At 41.2% G+C, this 23,410-nt stretch overlaps 1 protein-coding gene across 1 annotated transcript in view; it reads left to right on the top strand.

The window, feature by feature from the left end:
• The window catches only part of CNTNAP5 (contactin associated protein family member 5), a 777,625-nt gene that overhangs the window by 314,365 nt on the left and 439,850 nt on the right, over positions 1–23,410 (top strand). The window contains exon 4 of the mRNA XM_036421736.2: positions 9,419–9,566. Within this exon, the coding sequence (XP_036277629.1) occupies positions 9,419–9,566 (148 nt within the window). The remainder of the gene's footprint in view (positions 1–9,418; positions 9,567–23,410) is intronic.

The raw sequence follows: 23,410 nt of genomic DNA, 5'->3' as shown, positions 1-23,410 counted from the left end.
CTCCCATCTTTGGTTTGTCCACCAAAAGCTGGGAACATCAAGTTCCCTCATGACAACTTACTGTTCACATTTCTATGGAGCATGGATCCTTCAAGATGCTCCAGAGAAAATCCTGTACAATAATATGCAAATTAAGTGATATGCAAATTGAGCCTAATGGCAGAATGACTGGGCACCACTGATCTCTATGACGCGCACTAACCACCTGGGGACAGACCCTCAAGGAAGGAGCTTCCCCTGGTGGTCAGTGAGCTCCCACTTGGGGAGCACTCAGCCTGAAGCCGGCTCATGGCTGGCCAGCACAGCGGAGGTGCAGGGAGCCTCTCCCGCCTCCGCGGCAGTGCTAAGGATGTCGGACTGATGGCTTTGGCCCACTTCATTTTCCCGGTCATGGACCATATGGCCCAGCTGCCATCTGTGTTGGTGTTATAGCTCTCAGTGCAGAGATGGAAACACACATATGACACGTTGTCATCACTTGCATTATCACTCCTTACACTGACAACAGCAATCTCACAAAACCCAGAGCCTCTGAACACAGCCATGACCTAGGAGGCTGGTGTCCCAGCATCTGCTCCTGTATTCACATGCAATATCCCTGTGAATGGCAGGCCTGGCTCAGCCAGCCATGCCTCTGCCTAGCTCAGGGGTGATGCCGGCATTTCTACAGTACTGGCTCATCACAGTTTACTTTCTAGCAAAACATTATAACACTGACCCAGACATTATAACCGTCACAGTGAAGTGGACAGTGTACCTATTGTTCCTGGGAGAGCACTGAGCAACTTAACCCAGGAACTTGCTTTAAATCAAAGATGCTTATTCTAAAGCATTCAATGAGAAGTGGCTGATGGCGACCTGAGGAGCCTCAATTTCTCATTTAAACTAGCTTTACTGATGCCCATTCTTAGTGCGGATGCCTCCCTTCATTTAGCGAACCCTGTTTGTGCTTGAATTATTGATGGGCAGTTTTAATTCATTTCAGCTACAGGAGGATGAGCAGGGAAAGTGAGACATTGGGGGACCGGGCGGTGGAGGCCCGCTGCGCATGGACAGGCGCTGCACCGGGAGCAGCCAGGATGCCAGCTGGGTCGGGCATTGGACTCGGGCAGCACAGAGTTTTGAGTGGGGTGGGCTGTGAATAGAGGACATTATGTGCAATCGATTGTCGGCTACTTCAAGCTAGCTACCTCCCTTCACTAGGAGGGACCCATGAGATGCATGAGGAGGAGGCTTTGGTAGTGTTTGGAGACTTTATCTGATGAGATTTGCACCACAAATAACTTTAATATGGACAAGTAATAATAAACTGGCCAATAGTAGGATTTCATGTAGGATTCCATTTCCCAAGCCAGCCTCATAGTAACCACATTTCAGGAGGATGACTGACAGCCAAGGTCAGCACAGGGAGACTAGCATCAGAATGACAGCATGGGCACCAGGACTCAGGTATAAAGCAGGCTGAGTCAGGGCTCCTTGGGAATGAGGAAGCGTGGTGGGTCCCATCGAAGGCCCTTCTTTCTAGCAGAGACAGGGCAGCAAACAGGTGCTTCCTCAGCGATCCCCTCCCAGGCCGGAGAGTGAGGCACGCAGCCCGAGAGTGGGAACAGGCATCAGTCAGGACTGCAGACAAGGCCCAGCAGAGTGCTGCCCACCCTTCGGCCTACATCCAGGGGAAAGGATGTTTTCTCCAGGGCCGCCTGAGCCCTGGATATTCCCTCCCCTCTGGAGGTCATCCCACCAAAGAGCCATGGTAGCCAGGGCCTGGACCAGTTCCCCACTTTTCCAACCACCAGCAACAAACTGGAGAGCTGTGGCCATTCTTATAAGCTATCATGTTCCAGGTGGTCTTCTAGGCCAGTGGTCGGCAAACTCATTAATCCACAGAGCCAAATATCAACAGCACAAAGATTGAAATTTCTTTTGAGAGCCAAATTTTTTAAACTTAAACTTCTTCTAATGCCACTTCTTCAAAATAGACTCACCCAGACTGTGGTATTTTGTGGAAGAGCCACACTCAAGGGGCCAAAGAGCCACATGTGGCTCGCAAGCCGCAGTTTGCCGACCAAGGTTCTAGGCAAATGAAATAACTGCCCCTGAGGAATCACAGGTATATGTGCTTCCCAAGTATGCACTGCACCATGTATGCAATAAGGTGATAGGTACGCAGTGCACTGTGAGTAAGTTAGAGGAGAAAAGTATCAGGTAGTCAAGTTCTCCCTTGTAACATCGAATCATGTTAGCAATTCTGTCCACCATCAGCAGCTCCCAGTGCCAACACCCGCTGCTCCCGTTTCCTTGTCTGCAAGTGCCAGTCAAACCTACCTCAGCACAGACACCTGCACAGCTGTGAAGCCAGAGTGGGTTAGTCAATTGTAGTCTTAACTGTGTGGTTTGGGTGTTAATTACCCTACACCTTATTAAATATGTCATGTTAAATAAGACAAGTGTATTTCTAATTAGCTCCGGGCTGCTGGTCCATTTTTAACTTGTTTTGCACTATTATTTGGGGAGACTTCTTTGAATGTCTTTTAGAAAAATGTAAGTATGATTGACAAATAACTGCCTTGCCTGGAGCTTGAGGGTATTAATAAGTCACTGCTTCAGCATACACTCACACAAAGAGAGTTTTACAGCAAACTAAGTATTGGCTTCTCTCTGTTAGAACATAGTCTGTACTGGTGAGGATCTCTATGTACAATCTCATTTGCATGCAAGATTTAATATTTCAAGGTTTACCATTGCCCTGGAGAATTTATTTTCTCCATTTTCCTGATAAGAAAACCAAGATTCAGAAGAAAAAAAAAATGTGTCCCTTTGCTTATTCATTCAATCAGCCAGCAACTCATGAATAACTCTGAGCAACGTTTAGATGCTATTTGTAATTCAGTGGTTTTGAAATAAGTACACAGATGTGGTTTTCATTACTAACTGCCATTTCTGCACACCTTTAAGAAGTACTGTGCTCCAGGCACTGGCCTAGCATCCCAGGTTGCAAAAGGATGCGATCTTTATGCCCAAGGGAATTACAGTGCCTCATGGGGAGGATTGGGCAGGTCAGCAGGTGGGCAGGCTTGGCACCAGGGCCCTTCAGCCATCCCTCCCTCCCCTTTGCTGCTTCCCTGGCACCAGCCCTCAGGAAGCATGGCTGGTTTACAGAGCACTAGGCTTGAAATAGGAGTCTCTCTAAGAACTCCTGATATTTCCCGTTTGGTTACTGAAGCAAAAGTTGGCTGTTGCACCTGTTATTCCTTATTCAGACTGTAATTAAGGAAATTGCTGATATTTGTGGCACATGGGTTCCTGCAGTTTCACTGCCAGTCAGAGTCATCAGTGTGGGTTGTCTCCATACGGTGCATTAATTGAACCCAGTGAGTTGCTCTGGAGGCAGCTCCCCAGAGTTCCCCAGTGACGAGTGCCAGCAATGTCCTGTCTTAGCTTCAGAGCTTCTGCCCTGTTACCTGCCTAATAACGTGGGAGAAAACGTCAGCCACTTCATTACGACCACAGGTTCTTCTACTCATAAGGCCAATGCTGCTTAGTACCTAGAATAAGAATCTGCATGTGGACTTGAATCCTCCATTCATTCTCTGTGTGTCCTGAGTGTTGAGGATGAGGAAGTTGCCGAAGCTCCTTTGTGTGCTCCTCACCTCCACAGGCACACATCCTGGCGTCCTCAGGATTCTTTAACTGAGGGACAGAAATGGGGAAGAGAGGATGACTTCTGCATCTGGTTCCTAAACAGGGACAAAACCAGTGGACAGCTTTGTCAGGAACCAGATCCATTACCTGCTAAAATAATAGCATTGTGCTTATGACAAGACTATGTGTTCTACACCCACATTCAGTGGTGGTGCAGCTTGAGGTAGGCTGGGGGGAAATCAGACTTCTAAGAAGTAATGTATCTAACATGTTTGTGAACTAACCTCTCCAATTCCCAGAGCTGCTGGTGAGTGGGGGACACTGGATTCAATGACCATACAGTTGTGAAGTGCACTGAGAGTTCAGAAGGTGAAACACCTGTGTGTGGTGGGAGTGGAGGTGCTTCCTTGGTGTGGAAATTGGCTGACACCCTCCTGCTGATAGATAAATGGAGTGCAGGGAACTGTAGCATGCAAGGACCTGCTGTGTCTGGTGTGGGGGAAACCCTCACAAATGTGATTCTTATTGTGCCACTAAAGTTATTTTGTGGCTTCAGAAACCTAACATAGGGGGCAATAATGGGAGTAAAATAAAAAGATCACTAGGTCTTAATCAGAATCTCATCCAATCCCAATTTTTGTAATTTATTGATTTATGACTTACAACCTAATTTAAATTCTCTTAAATTAAGTTATTTTTATCTATGAAATAAAGAGAATACATATTTCCTATCTTACAAGGATTCTATCTATCATCTATCTATCTATCTATCTATCTATCTATCTATCTATCATCTATCTATCTGTCTATCTCAAAGCCTAAGCGACCATCTAACCATTCGACAGTTCAACTGGTAACTATGACATGCACTGACAATCAGGGAACAGAGGCTCAAAGCACATGCATGGAAACATGGAACAGACTGATGAATCTCAGAGGGAAGGGGGGTTGGGGAGTTTGGGAAGAGATTAACCAAAGATCTTATATGCATATTAGAGGCCTGATGCATGGATTCATGCACTGGTGGGGTCCCTCAGCCTGGGCTGCAGGGATCAGGCTGAAACCAGCAATCAGACATCCCCAGAGGGATCCCTAGTACAGAAATAAATTGACAGGCATTCTTTGCAGTCATTTTCTGCTTCCCATCATCAGGACAATTACTGACCTGATTTCCACTTCAGAGTTGGCTGTTCCCTTCTCCACACACACACACACACACACATACACACACACACACACACACACACACACACACACACAGGCATTTCTTCTAAGGACTGATTTGGGAGTATTCTATACATTTCTATATAGAGCTTTTATCACCATTTAATTCAAACTAGTTTTAAATTTCCATGGTGATTTATTCTTTGACCTATGGGCTATTTAAAGGAGTGTTGGTTAACTTCCGGATATCTTAGGATGTTCTAAGGATATTCATATATCACATAATCAATTAGTAACAATTCCTACAGTAATTTAATTGTGGTAAAGTAACAAGCTGTCTGGTTTCTCTGAGACTTTATCATGTGGACCAAGATCTCTCTTAGAGATGTTCCTTGTGTACAAGGTGAATGTGCAGTTGTGCCCTCACATACTGCATGGACATTCATTGCAATGCTGCTTGAAACTTCTATACGGCTGGTATTTTTTTCCACTTATTCAGTCAATTCCTGGAAATGTTTAAAGACACTAAAACTGAAGATTTTTCTCCTTTTGGTTTCTGTCAGTTTTTGCTCATTGTGTTTTGAATCTCTAATGTATCTTCCCACACGTTTAGTGTTTTATGTCTTCATGATAAATTGACCTTTTATAATTTTTTTAAAAAAAATCTTTCTTGCCTTATGCAATATAGTCTACTTTGTATGATATTAATAGAGAATTTTCAGGTTTATTATGTCTACTATTTTCACATAACATAATGTCCCATCCTTTTACTTTCAACTTGTCAATTTATTTATTATTAAAAAGCTAGAGACCCACTGCTAAATTTGTGCATGGGAGGAATCCGGCCAGCCCACTCTAATTGGGGTTGATGAGACCAGGTCAGCAGGTGATGAGGGTTGGGGCCAGCCACAGGGAGGGGCTGTGGTGGTTGGTGGAGGGGGATCAGGGCCCAAATTCGGCTGGCTGGCCACCCAGTGCACGTCATAGTGACCAGTCATTTTGATCATCCAGGTCATTCCATTGTCCTGGTTGCTTGGCATAAAAGCCTGTCTCTGAGCTTTTATGTGATATTCAGAGACAGGCTTTTAAAAAAATATAGACTTCTGCCATTTAACTGTAATTGTACTCAACTTTTTAATGTGATTATCAATATGGTAAGTTTAAGTATACTATTGTAAAATTAATTTTTATTTTTCCCTCTGTTCTTTCATTTTTTTCTCATTTCCTGCCCTTTTTTGTATTAAATCAAGACTGCTGTTGCTACTTGTTGCTGTTTTCCAGCATTTCATCTTTGCATTTTTATTGCCTCTGTGGCTATACCTTTTATTTTATTATGCGTCCTAAACTTATTATAGTTTACCTAAAATTGACATCATATTGTTTTATATATAGTGCTAGGGCCCTTCAATAGTGTAATTCTATTTATTCCAAATTTCAACCTTCATTGTTTTTTGACAAATCTTTACTTCTACATATGTCATAAATACCATAATACATTATTTTTATTTCAACTATGTGTTAAGTTTTAAAATGTTTAAGAAGGGAAAGAAAACTAGTTTTTAATTTTTACTCACATATTTACCAATTTGAGTGCTTTTAATTCCTTTCTGTACACTGAAAGTTCTATCTGACATCAATTTCTTCAGATTGTAGAACTTACTTAGCAATTCTTAGTGGCAGACGATAGGTAATAAACTGTGTAAAAAATACTGTTTTTGTTTTTTTATATTTAATATACTGCTGTTGTTTTTTTATATTTAAACTAGAGGCCCAGGACACAAAAGCGTGTGTGGGTAGGGTCCCTAGGCCTAGCCTGTGGTCAAGGCCATCTTCTGCCTGCTCACCAGTCCCCAGTCCCATCCCGCCTCCACCCCCAGTTTCCCGTGGCTCCAATCACAGCATGGCTCTAGTTCCTCAGAGCCTGTGGACCAGGGAGAGGGACCAAGAGGCTCATGCTGTAATCAGAGCCTGTAGACTGGGGCGAAGGGACCAAGAGATGGTAAATGCACCTCATGGCGACTGGTTCAGCGGTCATTCCAGTCATTACACTTATGGTCCTTGGCTTTTTATTATATAGGAAGTTATTTTTGTTGGATATAGACTGATACGATGACATTTCCCTACTTTAAAAAAATTGACGGTCTTCATTGTTTCTCAGCTATCATTTGTAGTGTTGATACATTACTGCAGCCACTCAGCTGGCTTTGGGTATGTGGTAGCTTTAAAGAATCCAGCAGAGCCTTGGAATTCACAGGAGAGTAAGATCTTTTTTGTTTGTTTGTTTTGTTTCATCTCCATCTACAGCTTCCTGCATCGCTATGTGGTGCTTGTCTTTGATCTTGTCAGAAGGTGAGCTTGATGAGAGTTTAGTCTGAGCTTCCTCTAGACTCTATCTGCCACTGCCTTTAATATTTCTGAGCTGATTGTAGGCTGCTGGCTCCAGAAGGGCTCTGGGACCATACATTATACACTTTGAGACCTCAAAAGTTTGGGTCTGCTTGGACATAAAACTGTGCAACTATGAAACTGCAGATGATAAGACCCTGGGTTAGTGAACTTTTTGAAACTGTGAAATTTATGATTAAAAGACTGAAAGACAGAAGATTGAGTTGCTTGTGGAATGTTACATAATCTTCCAGGCTATTGCCCCTTTGATGTGAATTCAGGATCCTCTCAGTGGAACAAACCACACATGAGCTAAGGGATCTTATAAAGAACTTCAAGCTCACAAAATAAGTTTTTTGTTTGTAATTATGCAACCAGGACTTCAATGCCAGTTTAAAATCCACTCAGTCTACAAATTGCATAGAACCCAGAGAGGGCACCCAGAACCCTCAGTGTGCAATTCCATTGAACGTTCAGTTTATAAAAGATGCTCCTGACCCAGGGACTTCGAATAGCCAGGAACGGACTACAGCACCTGTGACTGAGGGAGTCCAGAGGAATGAAAGTCTGTCCTGCTAGATTGTAGCAAGATGTGAAATGCCTTCACTCTACCCAAACAATGCAAAACTGCAGAACCATAATGCCTGCCCCCCACCCTGGAAGAAAAAAAATAGCCTGTGTATATCAAAGAAGTATGAATGCAAGTGAATTTTTAAAAGAACTATACAAAGAAGAGTACCCCCCTAAGTGAGCAAGGGAGAGAGGGAATGTTATACCTGTGCAGGTTGCTAAAGTTAGGAGCAAGACATATGGAAGGACCAGCCTGCCAAATAAAGGTATTATATTTTTGATAAAGGGAAATTGGGAAAAACTGAGAAATATGTGCAGTGTGAATCTTGAGGAATTTCTCTCCACTAACTTCTCTTACACAAGGGTTTTGTTGTAGATACATCTGAAAAATGGGAAGTAGCTTTTCATAAGCCATTTTATAATTTGTATGATTATATCAATTGTTTAATGTCAGAGTTATTAGCCAGTATGTGTTTTGTGTGCAGCAAAAATGTCAGATTGTTCAAGATATCCTAGATCTATAAGTGTTTTTAAGGATACACCAGGTTGAGTTTTGAATCTTTGAAAATGGATTTCACTAAATAGATAAAGCATTTCCTTGGTGTTTACTTTGGTCATTTGAGAAACCAATGGAACTTTTACTTACTGGTTGGCTTGAGGGCACTAGTCAGCAGGCTTTAGCTATGAATTCTTGAGTCAGGAAAGAAGGCAGATGATGACTGAAAATAAAGCAAGCAATCATTGTGCTAGCTGGCACTTACAATTGGAATGATGGGTTCTGTGGGTGGATAGTGGTGATGGATGGTTGAACAACAATATGAATGTACTAAATGCCACAGAAATATAGACTTTAAAATGGTAAGATTTATGTTATGTATATTTTATCCTAATGAGAAAAGAAAAAATTTCAACTCCAGAAATAATTTATTCAAATGAAAGCTGGAAGGTATGTTAGCCTGTTTTGTAGTCCTTTGCTTAAATTTCACGAGAAACTGGGGAAAAGATTTACATAAAAATTGGATCTTCTTGTTATCCTTCTAATAACAGTCACCCTAGAATCTTTGAAGAGTCTGGAGCTTTAGAAAACCCACAGGCTTAGGAATAGGAAAACATTGGCATTGAGTCTCAAGCTAACTATTAACCAAATGGATAAATTGAATACTTTTTTCTTTCCCATTTTTTTTCTTTCTAGACATCAGTGTTTTGTTTCATTTTTATCTGCAAAATGGTAATAATGGAAAGTGCTTAGCATAGTGACTGCCCTCAATTATTAGTAACTATTTCCTTCAAGAGGCACTGCTGGTTATTTCCTTTCCCACAGTGATATGAACATTAGAAATATCAAAACTTCATTGTATTACCCACTTTCTAACACTTTTAGGTGTCACATCTTATGATTTGTTAGGATTGAGTTATTGATAAAACTGAGGGGGAAGATTAAAGAATAATGTACAGTGTTTCCAAAAACATACAACACCGTATAATGCAGAATGTTCAGCCAAATCTGATTTCATTTGAAATACCTGAGGAACTGAGATTTTCCTTTGACAGGCTTGGTGGAGTGACTTGTGTGGGTCTGCACTGATTTCCCCTGAGCTCTGGCATGTGAAGGAGATGCCACGAGTGGCAGATCTCACTGGGCCTCTTCTCTCTGCAGACCTTTGCCGGAAACACGAATGCAGACGGCGTGGTGCACCACAGGCTGCTGCACCCCGTGAGAGCCCGCTTTGTGCGCTTCGTGCCCCTGGAATGGAACCCGAGTGGGAAGATTGGCATGCGGGTGGAGGTCTACGGATGCTCCTACAGTAAGTACCCCCGTGGGCCATCAGCACTGGTGTCTTTGGGAGGGCACTGCCCGCACAGTGCCAGTTCATCTACACGAAGATCATTTTAAATGTTTTATGGGCTTTAATAACTTACAAACATTTGGAAATGTCAAATTCAACCCAGGGAGGAGAGAGAGGAAAAAAAAGCCTCTTCTATTTAGAAATGAAGGAGCTTTGTTCCAGGTGACAGATGATGATAACTTAACAACAACAAAAAGAAGATCAAAATTAAGGGCTTTTGAAATTGGAGTTGCCATTTCTCCTTGCAATAAAATAATAATGTAAGCTCAGTTCTTTCCTAGCAGGGGGTGAGTATGAGAAAGCTATCCCCTTTCTCAGAGCCAGGAGGAGAGAAAGAAAACGTCTCCTATTCACTTCCCTAGAAGAGAAGGAAAAGGAACATTTCCACCCAGGGCATCCTGGGCTGCTCTATCCTGGAACTGTGCTGGCTGTTATTTTCTCTGGGAGTTGCTTGTACTGAATTACAGTCAGAGCCTCTCTTGTATGTAGGGAAGGTTGTAAACGTAGGTAGGACAGATGGCCACTCTAAAAGGTCAAAATTACACAAGAAAGTTTTCTATCCCTATCATTCTTTTCCTTCAGGTTGATATTTAAACCTAAAAATGTGTAAAAATAGATAGTTTTCCTGCTTTCGTAGTGACATATATGCTATGACCCCAATAAGTAAACACATGTTCTCACTATCACTTTAGCATAAATCAGTTCAATAAATTCCTGGTTTGGATGACAAGAGAGCCGTCATAGAGTGTTACTAAACATAAAGCCCAACACAGAGGAATCCACTTCCAAATGACTGTCTTTATCTTGAGCAAGCCCTTTTAGAAAGAATGTGTTTACAACAGATGGGTCAACAAACCACTATGTCAAGGCGATACTGCTGTCCACTACAGCCTTCACAGCACAAAGCACAGGACATGGATTTACACAGGCTGCCCTTCCCAGAATCCTGGGCATCCAGATTCTCTCATTGCTCTTTTCTCTGTTTTAAAAAATAAATGAATTAAATTATATTTAATTGTATTTAGATTATGATATCATATTAGTAATCTCAGTTTCAGGTGTACAAGACAGTGATTTGAACATAGTTATTCGATATTTTTACAACTTATATTGTGATCACCACACTGATTCTAGTATTCATCTGTCACCAAGTATACCTAGCACAATATTATTAGCCTATATAATAAAAGCCTAATATTCCAAGTGCCCAATTGTCCAGTTGTCCATTCAACCAATCAAAGTGTAATATACTAATGATATGCTAAGGCAACTCAACTGCTTGCTATGACATGCTCTTACCACCAGGGAACAGATGCTCTTACCAGTAGGTTAGCTTGATGCTGGGGTCTGGCCAATCTGGACTGAACAAGACAGGCTTGAAATGCCTTGGAGCCCTCCCACATCCTTACCCAATCTCAATCCTGCACCAATGGGGTCCCACAACCTGGCCTGCACCCTCTCACAATCCAGGACGCCTCAGGGGATGTAGGAAAGCTGATTTTGGCTCAATCCCACTCAATGCAGGAACTTGCCTCTGGTGGTCAGTGCGCTCTCACAGGGGGATTGCCACTCAGCCAGAAGCCAGGCTCACAGCTAGTGAGTGCAGCAGCAGTAGTTGGAGCCTCTTCCTTCCTCTTTGGCAACACTAAGGATTTCTGGCTGCCGGCTTAGGCCTGCTGCCATCAGCCAGACATCCCCTGAGGGCTCCTGGACTGTGAGAGGGCGCAGGCCTGGCTGAGGGACTGCCCCCCTCCAAGTGCATGAATTTTGTGCACTGGGCCTCCAGTTGTCTATATTCCTCATCACCTTTTTCACCCAAAGTCCCATCCCTTTTGTAATGATCCCTTTGAGTCTCATTTCTATGAGTCTAATTTTATCTTGTTTTATTTGTTTATATTCCATATACTAATGAGACTTTATGTAATGTGTCTTTCTCTGTCTGGCATATTTCACTTAGCATAATACCATCAGGTCCATCCAGGTTCTCACAAATGACTAGATCTTATTCATTTTTTTAAATTGCTACATAATATTCCATTGCAATTGTAAGGCCTGAAACCATAAAACTTCAAGAAGAACACATAGATAGTAAACTATTTGACATCCATTGAGTAATTTCTTTTTGGATATGTTCCCTTGAGCAAAGAAAACTAAAGCAAAAATAAACAAATAGTACTTCATCAAACTAAATCACTCTGCACAGCTAAGAAAACAAAACAAAAAGACAATCTACTAGATGGAAGAATACATTTGCAAAGTATATATCAGATAAGGGTTTGATATGCAAAATATATAAGGAATGCATACAACTCAATAACAAAAGATAAATGAACAGCCCAGCTCGCATGTCTCAGTGGTTGAGTGTGGACCTATGAATCTAGAGGTCACTGTTCGATGCCCAGTCAGGGCAGATGCCCTGGTTTGTGGGCTTGATCCCTAGTAAGGGACATACAGGAGGCAACTGATCAATTATTCTCTTTCATCACTGATGTTTAGATCTCTCTCTCCCTCTCTCTTCCTTTCTGAAATCAATCAAAAATATATTTTTAAAAGACAAATAAACAATTCAATAAAACAGGGGCAGAAGACATGAAAAGACAATGTTCCCAAGAAGACAAACAGATGGTCAACAGCCATATGAAAATATGTTCAACATCAAAATCATTAGGATAATGAAAATCAAAACCACAATGAGATACCACTTCACACCTGTCAGAATGAATATCATCAGGAAATCTACAAAAAAATTTGGCTAAGATGTGGAGATAAGAGGAACCCTTATGCACTGTTGATGGGACTGCAAATTGGTGCAGATGCTAGGGAAAACAGTATGGCCATTCCTCAAAAATCTAAAAAGAATAGATCTATCCCATAAGACCAGCAATTCTACTTCTGAGTGTTTATCTAAAGAAAATTAAATTTCGAATCCAAAAAGATATGTGTACCCTTACATTCTTTGCAGCATTATTTACAATAGCCAAGCTATCCTAGGGGTCCTTTGTAGGATGAATGGATAAATGGATAAAGAAGATGTGGCATATATGTTGTTACATCCTCTTTTGATGACAGTTATTACTATTAGAGGGTTAATTTTTAAGTACAACATAAAGCTTTTATGCTGAACTAAGAGGGTTACTTATCACTTCAACTATCTATTTTGGTTCAATAATCCCATTATGTGTTAAGATGTCCTCATATTTTTGTGTTCTCTCAGTCCAGTCAGTTGTCCTTATTTTTTATGGTGGTATTGTTGCTACAAGAAACACTAATAACATCAAGGTAAATAAAATACTTCAGGTTTGAAGGAGACCTTTGAGAAACATGCTTAACTACCTCTGGGATGGATCCCTTGTTAACATGATGGCAGCAAGGGACCCTCTCTTATCCTGCAGTAATAAGCAAATTGTTCTATAATATTTGGAGGTTGGTAGATCTGCTAACGCCTGATTCTCAACCAAGCTACCTGCTTTTGTCTTTAAAGTAGCTCAGTATTATATAGACTCCTCTCCAGGTATGCTCCATATCTAGTAGGCACATCTAAGGGAATAAACTACCTCCAGGTAAATATCCTAGTGATGGGCAGTCTAAGCTATCAACCAAAATAAGAACAACAAAGCTCGTGACTCTATTTAGCAGCTTACTCTCCTCCTCCTCTCCCCTTTTTCACAGAATAGCTTCTCTCCAAACCTTGTCTTTTTTGGATTCCATCTGCTCACCTCCCTTCATACTGCAAGTGACTTCAGTGGGTCTTTAGCTATGTGGTGATCAGTTTAGCATGTCAATTTAGCAAAGCAATCGTCCCTCTTTATTTAGCCAAACACAAATCTAGGTGTTACAAACAAAAATCTAGGTAATGTCTATAATCACAATCATTTCACCTTAATTAAAGGAGATTAGCCGAAACCGGTTTGGCTCAGTGCCAGCACATGTGTCAAACACAAGGCCCTCGGGCCAAATCCGTCCCGCCAGGCATTGCAATGTGGCCCGCACCGCGCTGTCATCACTGCACTCCGCTGCGTTTCCATCACAATGACAGTTTATGACTGTTCAGTAAACCATTCGGCCCGCGATTTAGGCTGGATTTTAGATTTTGGCCCCTTCTCTGATTGAGTTCGACACCCCTAGAGCATAGGTCTGTAGACTGAAGGGTCCCAGGTTCGATTCCGGTCAAGGGCATATACCTCGGTTGTGGGCACATCCCCAGTAGTGGGTGTGCAGGAGGCAGAGATCAATAATTCTCTCTCATCGATGTTTTTAACTCTCTGTCCCTCTCCCTCTCTGTAAAAAATCAATAATATATATATATATATAATTATTAATATATATATATATTTATATATATATATATAAATATATATATATATATATATATATATATATATATATATATATATATATATATTAAAGGAGATTAGGCTCCATATTCTGGTGGGAATGATTCAGTCACTGGGAAGGTTTTATGATCAGAGGGGAGGTTCCTCTGAGGAAAAAGAAATTCCAGCTGTGGACTACAGCCGCTGCTCCCCCCGAGCCCATCCTGTCAGGATACAGCACTGACTCTTTTTCTGCTGAGGCCGAAAGCACCACAGGAGATGTTTTAGTCAAGACCTCCAGCGACTGCCAGGCTGTCAACCCAATGGTCACCTCCCTGTTCTTACTCCACTCAGTTGTATTGGTTCAATGAGTTATTTTTTCTTTCTAAAACCCATTTCCTCTTCTCTCTGACTTGTTACTTCTACTCAGTTAGAGGCTGTCTCAGGACTTCCACTTCCCATATACCACACCCCAAACCTGCCTGAATTGCAGCGTTTCCAATATTTACACAGCATCAGTGTGCTGATCACCCCACCCGTGCGGTTCCCAGCCTGACTCTGGAATTGTACATGCAGTATACTTCATATGTTCCACTGAAAGTCTCACCTACAGGTAATGTGGCAGAAACAATTCTTGATGACCAATCTCTTAAGATCCTGCTCATTCACATCTCCCCCATCTCAGTAATAGGCTCACCTGCCAAGGAAAAACCCCAGAAGCAGCCTTGATTGTTATTTTTCCAAACCTTTACTCCTGTGCAATTTATCTACAGTTCATAGTGGCTCTAGCAGTCTTTTCAACAAGTCAAACCCTAATTCCATGCACATCCCTGAAGCTTCTGTCAGTACCACTTGGAGTTCTTAAACAGACCCTACCAGGACTCCTGCTCCAGGACACACACACTCCATCCAAACCCCCAGTTTCCTGCAATAGCCAAAGTGATTTTTATAAATAAGAAAACAATCTCATCATTCCTCTACTGGCTTCATTTAAAAGTGAAAATTCTTACAAGCCAATAAAATTCCTCATTGAGTGTCTTTACATTTGTTCTACTCCTCCCCATCCACACAGATTCTCCTGTAATTTCTTAGACATGCCAGACTTTCTCTACCTCAGCCACACATTTAACTTGTGTGGTCTTTGTACTTCTCAATTATAATATTATCTCTTAGGGAAGTCCAGTCTTATTGTCCCTCTAAAGTCACCTCTCCCCCTGAACTCAGCATTAATCTATAGTTATACGTTGTGCTTTTACTTTATTCCTGGTGCGGCCTACAAATCAGAATAATGTTTGTTTGGGCTCACTTGTTTGTCGTTTGCCCTCTCCAGTCCTGTGCTAGAATGTACGTGCCCCAGGAGCAGGCGCAGACAGGAATTTGATAAATATTTGTGAAATGGCTGGGCACACACATCAGTTCAGTCTCCTTATCCCAGCAAGGACAGCTGGGTTAAGAGCAAGTAGTTGCTGTGAATACACCCGTTCTAAGGAACTATTTTTTCCTATGTTCTTATAAACATTTTTTCTCAAAATTACATTTAAATACGTTGCTAAAGACTGGTAGAAATCTTAAGTTCTAGAATGTCTTAAGTCTTAAACTTTTACCATTTTAGAAATTGCTGCCTATTCCTTCATCTATTCACTTCAACGTGTATTTAGCACTTAAAATGTGCCAAGCATGCCATAAAGCTTTAGAGATATAAATGATAAATAAAACATTTTCTCTGTACTCTCATAAGTCCGGTATTTTTTCTTTAAAGCATTGTTATGATTGCGTTAATTGTGGGGTTGTTTTGTTGACTTCCCAACTCAGCCTCCACAGGCTGTACCTGTGGGTAGCCCTGGGCTGAGCTGAGTAGACAGCATCTCCTCAGTAAGTGTTGCTGAATGACTGACAGTGCTGACATGCCAAGATGGGCTAACAGGTGTGTAAATAAACCTGCAATAAGGGACTGCATGTGCCTGATAGCAATCTGCAAAGGGGGAAAGCAAGCAGGTGTCCCTGCTGCGATCAGGGTCAGGACATCTGGCCTTGCCTCCTGAGTCTCAGAAGTCCAGTAGCCACATCCCCTAGTGAGGAGCCCAGGCAGCAGGAGGGGTGAGCAGGAGGGATTGGGGAGGTGCAAGGTTGGTTATGCTTAGTGTGTAGGAGATAGGCAATGAGGAAATGGGAAGTGAAGACAGGTGCCTCTCTGCGCCTGTGTTTCCCGTATTGTCTGCACCTCTGTCCTGTAGGTTAAAATAGAATCCCTCTGGCCTGCAGGAGCACAGGCAATGATCAGAGGAGATAGTCCTTCCCTGCAGGTAATGTGGACCTTTCAGTCCACTCAGCCTTCTCCTCACTGGAGCACTCAGAGCAGGCTGGACATGAGGACTTCACTGGCCTTCAACAAAAAGATTTGGCCCCAAATGAAGGCTTTTCTTTAGTTTCTCCTTCTTCTTCTCTTCTTAAACCTGGATTAACTGTTCTGTGCTGTAGGTTTCTTTTGCTAGCACTGCCTAGGGACCCTGCATGTCCTTCCCACGGGCTCAGCATGCACAGCACACACACGCTTGTCCCTCCTGTCCCCTCCCCCAGCTCTTCAGGAATTGCTCAGATGGCCTTCCTGCTGTAGGATGCTGAGGGGAGCACCAGCTCATCCCCTGGGGGATTCTCACAGTCCTGGGCAGAGCCCACACCCCTCACAGACCTGGACTCCCCCTTTCACCTGCCACACCCCCATAGTTTCCTTCCTCCAAGTGCATAGACTGCTAGATTCTCTCCTGACTCCATGGGTTCCTAATTGCTGCCTCTGTTTCCTGAAATATCCTTATTCTCCTTCATCAGGATGCCTCCTGATGGCCATTCACTGCCCAGATCTAATACCACCAACTTGTAAAGCTCCCAGACCTTGTCACGTGACCCCATTTAGGTTTTGAGCTTGAATTCCACATAGTGCCTGCTTAAATTAAAGTTAGCTGGCTTTTCTGCCTGCTCCTGACCTGTTCTGTAAAGCAGGGACCCCTCTTTCCTCTTTGCTCCCTAGGACATAATTCAGTGTCTGAAAACTGCTATAGGCTCTATGGTGATTTAATATTTTTTTTCCAGAGGCTAGTCAATCTTACTCATTTTGGGGACTTTTTATTGTATTTTTCAAATGTACAGTGCTGTTTCTATCTTGTATGTGTACATATATTTTATAGGTAATAAAATTATGAACTTATAATTTTTCTTTCACATGGGTTTCTGTAATTTCTCATACTTTTTCTTCTTGAATAATTGAAATTATACATAATTGTAATTTCTAAATTGAAGGTTCTTAGGTCCTCCATAAACCTATTCTGGTATATTCTATATTTAAACCTCTAGAAGTAAAGTATGTTCTAATTTTCCTAAGCATTTATGTTTTTATTTTTTATTTATTTATTTTTTAAAATATATTTTATTGATTTTGTACAGAGAGGAAGGGAGAGAAATAGAGAGTTAGAAACATCGATGAGAGAGAGAGTCATCGATCAACTGCCTCGTGCACACCCCCCACTGGGGATATGCCCGCAACCAAGGTACATGCCCTTGACCGGAATTGAACCCGGGACCTTTCAGTCCCCAAGCCGACGCTCTATCCATTGAGCCAAACCGGTTTTGGCACATTTATGTTTTTAAACCCTTTCTCTTGGAGTGCCTTTGTTTTCTTTCATAAATGCTGGGACGACTGTCCTATTTCTTGTGGTTTCTGCTGCCTTCATGCTGCCAGAGCCATCTTTTTGCCCTGGTCACAATGAAATTGGGAGAAGCAGATTCCTTTGTGAGTATTCAGATATTAGCAACTGGACAAATAGTCTGCTCTTAAAAAGATGACTCTTCCAGCAAACACTCTTGACTTCTTTGAGCCCCTGACTCTTCATCTCCAAGTGACAGTGGTGATTATGTCAAAGACTGCAATGCCATTTTTAGTTGTGATGAATAAATCATAGAGCAGACTGTCTAACAAGTAGCCTGTGCTTAGTGAGAGCTAGTACCAATGTAAGTGCATGTCTATAGAAGAAACCCCTGTGTTTCCACTACCTGCTGCCTTTGGAGCAACATTAACCATATCCTCTACCAGGCAAGAGCCCTCTCTTAGGTTCAGCTCTCCTTCTGTGACTATTTAAACTTCTGCTTTATAGGCTCCAGGATCTCAGATATCTGCCACCACCAGGTTCTCTCACTGTGCCCAAGAGTAGAATCAAATGTGGCCTCCTACTACATTCTACAAAGATCAAAGACCTCCTGTTATGATTACTACTGCTAAATAATTCCATGGAGTAAGTAACTCCATAGTAAACCAAGAAAATAAATTTAACCTCCTTAAAGATAATTTTTATGAACCAATTATAAGCTCTTGAGGCTGTATATCAAGTCCATTTTGGCTAAGAGATATATTGTATGTGCAGATATCTGACAGCTAAATTTGCTACATTACATTTCCATAAGAATTATTACATATCTGCTTCAGTATCATTTCTCTTCAAAGTTACCTCTGTCTAATGAGGTATATGGTTTTTAAGGTTTGCATTTGTGTTTTCTTCCTCTTGTCAATTGATCAGTCTTTGGCCAAAGATGTTCATGCTGGTAAACCAAGGAAATGAAGGACATGGTTGTGTTATATAACCAAGTTGGTGACATAAAGAAATTAGGAGAAGCAGATTCCTTTGTGAGTATTCAGATATAAGCAACTGGACAAATGGTGTCAATAAATGTGTGGAAAATTTTATCTTTTGTAGAGAAGACAAAAGAAAAACAGATGAGAAAATTATCCTGAGCTGTGATTAATTGCAACTCTTATTGCAGAGCCAGTATCTTTCTTCTTGATGGCAACTTTCCCATCATTAAATGAGCAACCACCATTAAAAATGCCACCACCACCATCATCAATATCTCTCCTCCTACTGTCATTTTGTCTGTAATCTCTGATACAACACACTCCCAAACTCATATTCTTCTTCTAAGTTAGGGATTACTACTTTAATGTACTATAGAAGAGGAAACTGACATTATAAGGATGAAGTGACTTTTACATAAATGCAGTAATTTGCAGCCTGAGGCAAATATTTCTTCTGAGCTCTAAAAATATATTTTAATTTGTCTCATTGATATCCCAGGTTGGTTATGTCATAAATGCCTTCAATTTGGCATGTCCTTTAGGGAACTCTTTATCAACATGTACCCTCCAATTGCACTCAGTATCTTCTTCTTATGGTATTTATTTCATTTTATTGCTTAATAACATTTTTTGTCAGAGTTCTATAATTGTTCTTCATCTGAATTTAATAGGTCAAACATTTCCTAGGTCTTTTTATTTAAATTATTGGGATGAAATAATTAACAAAATTATAGAGGTTTCAGGTGCACAATTCTATGTCACATCATCTGTATTGTGTGTTCATCACCCCAAATCAAGCCTCTGCTTATCACCATTTATCCCCCTTTATGCTCTTCTACCTCTCACCACCCACCTCCCCCTGGCAATCACTACACTGCTGTCCATGTCCATGCATTTTTCCCTTTTTAAAAATGTTTTTCTCAATTTCTTCACCCTCCCACTCCACCCCAGTCAGCTGTCAGTCTCTTCTCTCTATCTATGAGTCTGTCTCTATTTTGATTGTTCATTCATTTTGTCCATTAGAATCCACATATAAGTGAAATTATGTGATATTTGTCTTTCTCTGACTGGCTTATTTCACTTAGCATAACCACTACCAGTTGGGTAAACTTGACATGAGAGTCTGTCTTGAATTTTTTTCTTTCCCTTACTGCACACAGTAAATCAATTACCAAGTAAGTATAATCGCTGTTACTTCCATGAAGCATCAAAAATACACATTCATTGTTTTCTTTTTCACAGTTACCAGCCTACTCAGATACATCTTCTATCACCTGAATGTTGCACCTCAGCAATCACTTTCACTCTTTTCTTTTAGTCTGTTATCTCTGCTGCAGCCAGCAGTGTCATCATTAAATCCAGAGCCAAGCCACTTCCTGCTGGAAACCTTTCAATGGCTCTGCCTTTCAATAGCTCTGCCTGCCCTTAGGAGAAAAATTAAAGTCCTGTGTGTGGAGAACAGGCCCCGTAGGAGATATATATATATATATATATATATATATATATATATATATATATATATATATATATATATATATAGAGAGAGAGAGAGAGAGAGAGAGAGAGAGAGAGAGAGAGATTAGATGTATTTATAGACAGATATATACACTATAGATAGATAGTGATTTACAGTGTATTTCATTGTGAACTACCTGTCTCACTCTCTAGTTTTTGAGCACCATAAGGGCAAAGACCACACCAAACAAGATTCCCATTTCTCGGCTCAGTGAAAGTCCTGTTTTCATTAATCACAATGAAATTCATTGAATGTAAAACTTTCCCAAAATGGCATTCCCTGTAGCTTTCTGAGATAGGACTTGAACCCAGTTCTGTGTTCTTCCTAAAGTTGTGGGCCTTCCACTATGTGTCTGAAAGTATAAGGGATGTGTCATTAGAGGGAAAACATTATATTCAACCTTCTAATATCCATATTATTGTTTTATTCACAAGACTGAGGTGAGCATCTACAGTTTCTGAGCACATGTGTCCAGGGACGAAGTTGAGCTGTTGACTAGGCCAGGACTCCTGGGCTAGCACATCTCTACTTTGCTATTCCATGCCTGTGCTCTCCAACCTAACTCTGCGTGAGGTCACCTGCAATACAGATATCTTTAATATCTACTCTGGCCATATTCCAACTAAATCATAATCACTGTGTAAGAGCCCCAGCTTAAGCATTTTCTGTTGTTCTTAAGTGAATGTTACATGGAGCCAGAATTTAAAACTATTTTCTCAAAGTGCTCATCTAACTCTGAGAGTCCATTCTTAGTCTAAATTGTGATTTTATGTTTATGATAGCTAATCTTAAGAATTTTCAGGGAAACATTAACAGGCTTTTAAAGGCCATGTACAGTGATTTTAAACACATGGGATATATAATCAAACCACAGAGATGCAAACCTATTTTATCACCTCATACTTGTGTAGTCTTCGACAATCTTGGATCCACTGTAGACATATTTTTTCCCTATACAAAAACAGGTAACAATAGTGCTCATTTCATACATGCAAATTGCTTGAAATAGTTATTAGCATGTGATGATAAGTATTCAAAAGTAGTAGGTATGATTATCATTATCTTAATTTGATATTCAAGGCTGTCACCTAACTTCTCCCTGTTTTTATTTTCTTCCTTCTTCAGGATCCTAGGCTCCCGCCTCAAAGCAAGTAGGTAAACCTTATTACATTCAGGTGCAAAGGGTTCCCACACCTTCAAGAGTCCCTCTGGAGGCTTAGATTGTCTGGGCTCCTGTCTGGGATTTCTGCTTGAATTCTTTAAATGATAAGAAGCTAATTAAATCCTGATAAGATTTAATGATCTGTCAGGCTTCCCAAATTATTCATTAAAAAATATAGACATCAGCTTATACCTCAGGTTGCCTCCTTTAAAAAAAAAAATGCAACAACAAAAAACACCTTTCTCCTATGGGGTTAATTATTACCAAATAGTGCCATCCAAAATTCATCCACCTCTGAGGTGAAGTCCTATTCTTCCCAAGAGAAATCTCTTTGCCATCCCAGTCTCAGCTGCCCTCTTTGTGGTTGCTCTCATCCTCTGTGGCCACTTCTCATGCAGGGCGGAGGCTATGAAGTTGTAGGCTTCATCTTTGGCTTGCTAAGGCCCTTTGGCCACTTTACAGGGAACCACAAAAGGCCACAGACTGGAGACAGGGAGGCAGAATAACAGCCATCAGACCTGCACTTAGAGACACCAATGTAGCTTCGAATTCTATTCCGGATATCATAGCATTTTATAAGTGCATTAAAACAACCAAGGCCATTCACTGTCATTGCTTCATTTTATTGACAATGAAATTGAGGCCTAGAGATATCTTCAAATTGAGTTAGTCTAAGAAGAAATCTGCCTATTACTCTTTCTCTTGTCTCATGTAGAAATATATGAAATATATTTTCTAATGGGAGACACATATACATATGTATGTGCAATAAAAACACATTAAGTGAAAAACAGGTTTTGGTTGATTGAGGATCTGAACATATTTTCCACAATCAGCATCTCCCAGTACCCCCTTTCTGCTAGGCTTTGGAGCTACAGCACTGACTAAGAGGAGCCCTGCTCTTCAGGAACTCAGGCTGTAGCAGTGTGGGAGGCAGGCACAAGTTCTTTCAGTGGAGATGGAGGGAACCCGTCCTCTTTGAGGCTTGCATGGGAGGGAGACCCACAGCTAGCACTTTTTCATGGTGGACTAATGCTTGTGATGTTTCTGACTGTATGGTTTTCTGCCCATGAACCTATGCTAATGATGGCAATTTTAACAGAAATATTAAAAGGAAAAATGACCAAATGCAGCACTGGTTTTTCACACAGTGCCAAGGCCTTGCCTCCTGCAGTTTGTTTTATGCTCACTCTGTTGAAATGGTCACCTGGGTAATTTACTGTTACTCCTCCCACTGGCCTCTTGTACAAAGTTCAGAAGACTGTACCCAGATAGAATCATTAACAAAGAATGTTCAATTCCCCCAAATATAAAACTGTGGCAAGTTTTTTGTGTTTTTTGTCCCCCCCCCAAAAAAAATAAATAACTAGTCTTGAGATGGGAAATTGCAGTTCTCTTCTCCAGTTTTGACACAGTCCTTTAAATGTCTCTGCTTGTGCCAACACGCTGTCAGGGAGCAATTGTATGTTGTGGCTAAAGACCAAGGATGGTCCTCTGAAGCAGGAAGCAGCTCACCACTGCTTTATGCTATTTTCACAGCGGCTGGCTGCTCAGTGTCAGCGTCAGTCTTGAAGATTCTTTCTGTGAACTGGTGAATAGATTGTGAAACCTTATTCCCTTCTTGGAAGCTTTTGTTAGCCTGTCTGCACCCTGGTGGGGGTGACTTGCCATGTTTCCCACTGCACTTTCCCCTGGGGTGATCAGCTTGCTTCCTGTGCTGTGTCCCAGTTGAATTATCTAGGGCTCTCTGCTTAGTTGATGTTATTGGCTCTGAGTCCCTTGATGGGGTGACCTGCATCCCAATCATCTTTGTATCTCACAACACAGCACACTGAATGAAAAGTGTACAGAATATGCCAATCTGTGTCAGGGAATTTAGGAACAAACAAAGCATTTCTACTGCTTTGGAAGTTCCATAAATGAATGAATGATTTTGGCATAATCTTTGTGATTAGAGAACAGCCCAGTTGAACTACAAATTTAAAGTGTACTCAGAGATGCCTACAAATATGGGGTATGTGCAGGTGTGTCTCACTCTAAGAGCTAAAATAATACTATGCTGCAGTTAGGATTGGAGTTTGGAGTTTTGTCTTTTTAATACTACTACTGTTTTTTTCTGTGTTGTCTCCTTGACACCTGTCCTGTTTTTTCCTGCTGTCATGCATAGTAAAGTGAGAAATTCTGTAAGGA

Source organism: Pipistrellus kuhlii, unplaced genomic scaffold (assembly GCF_014108245.1).
Source record: "Pipistrellus kuhlii isolate mPipKuh1 unplaced genomic scaffold, mPipKuh1.p scaffold_m20_p_7, whole genome shotgun sequence".
Classification (NCBI taxonomy): domain Eukaryota; kingdom Metazoa; phylum Chordata; class Mammalia; order Chiroptera; family Vespertilionidae; genus Pipistrellus; species Pipistrellus kuhlii.
This window is presented reverse-complemented; position numbering and strand designations above follow the sequence as displayed.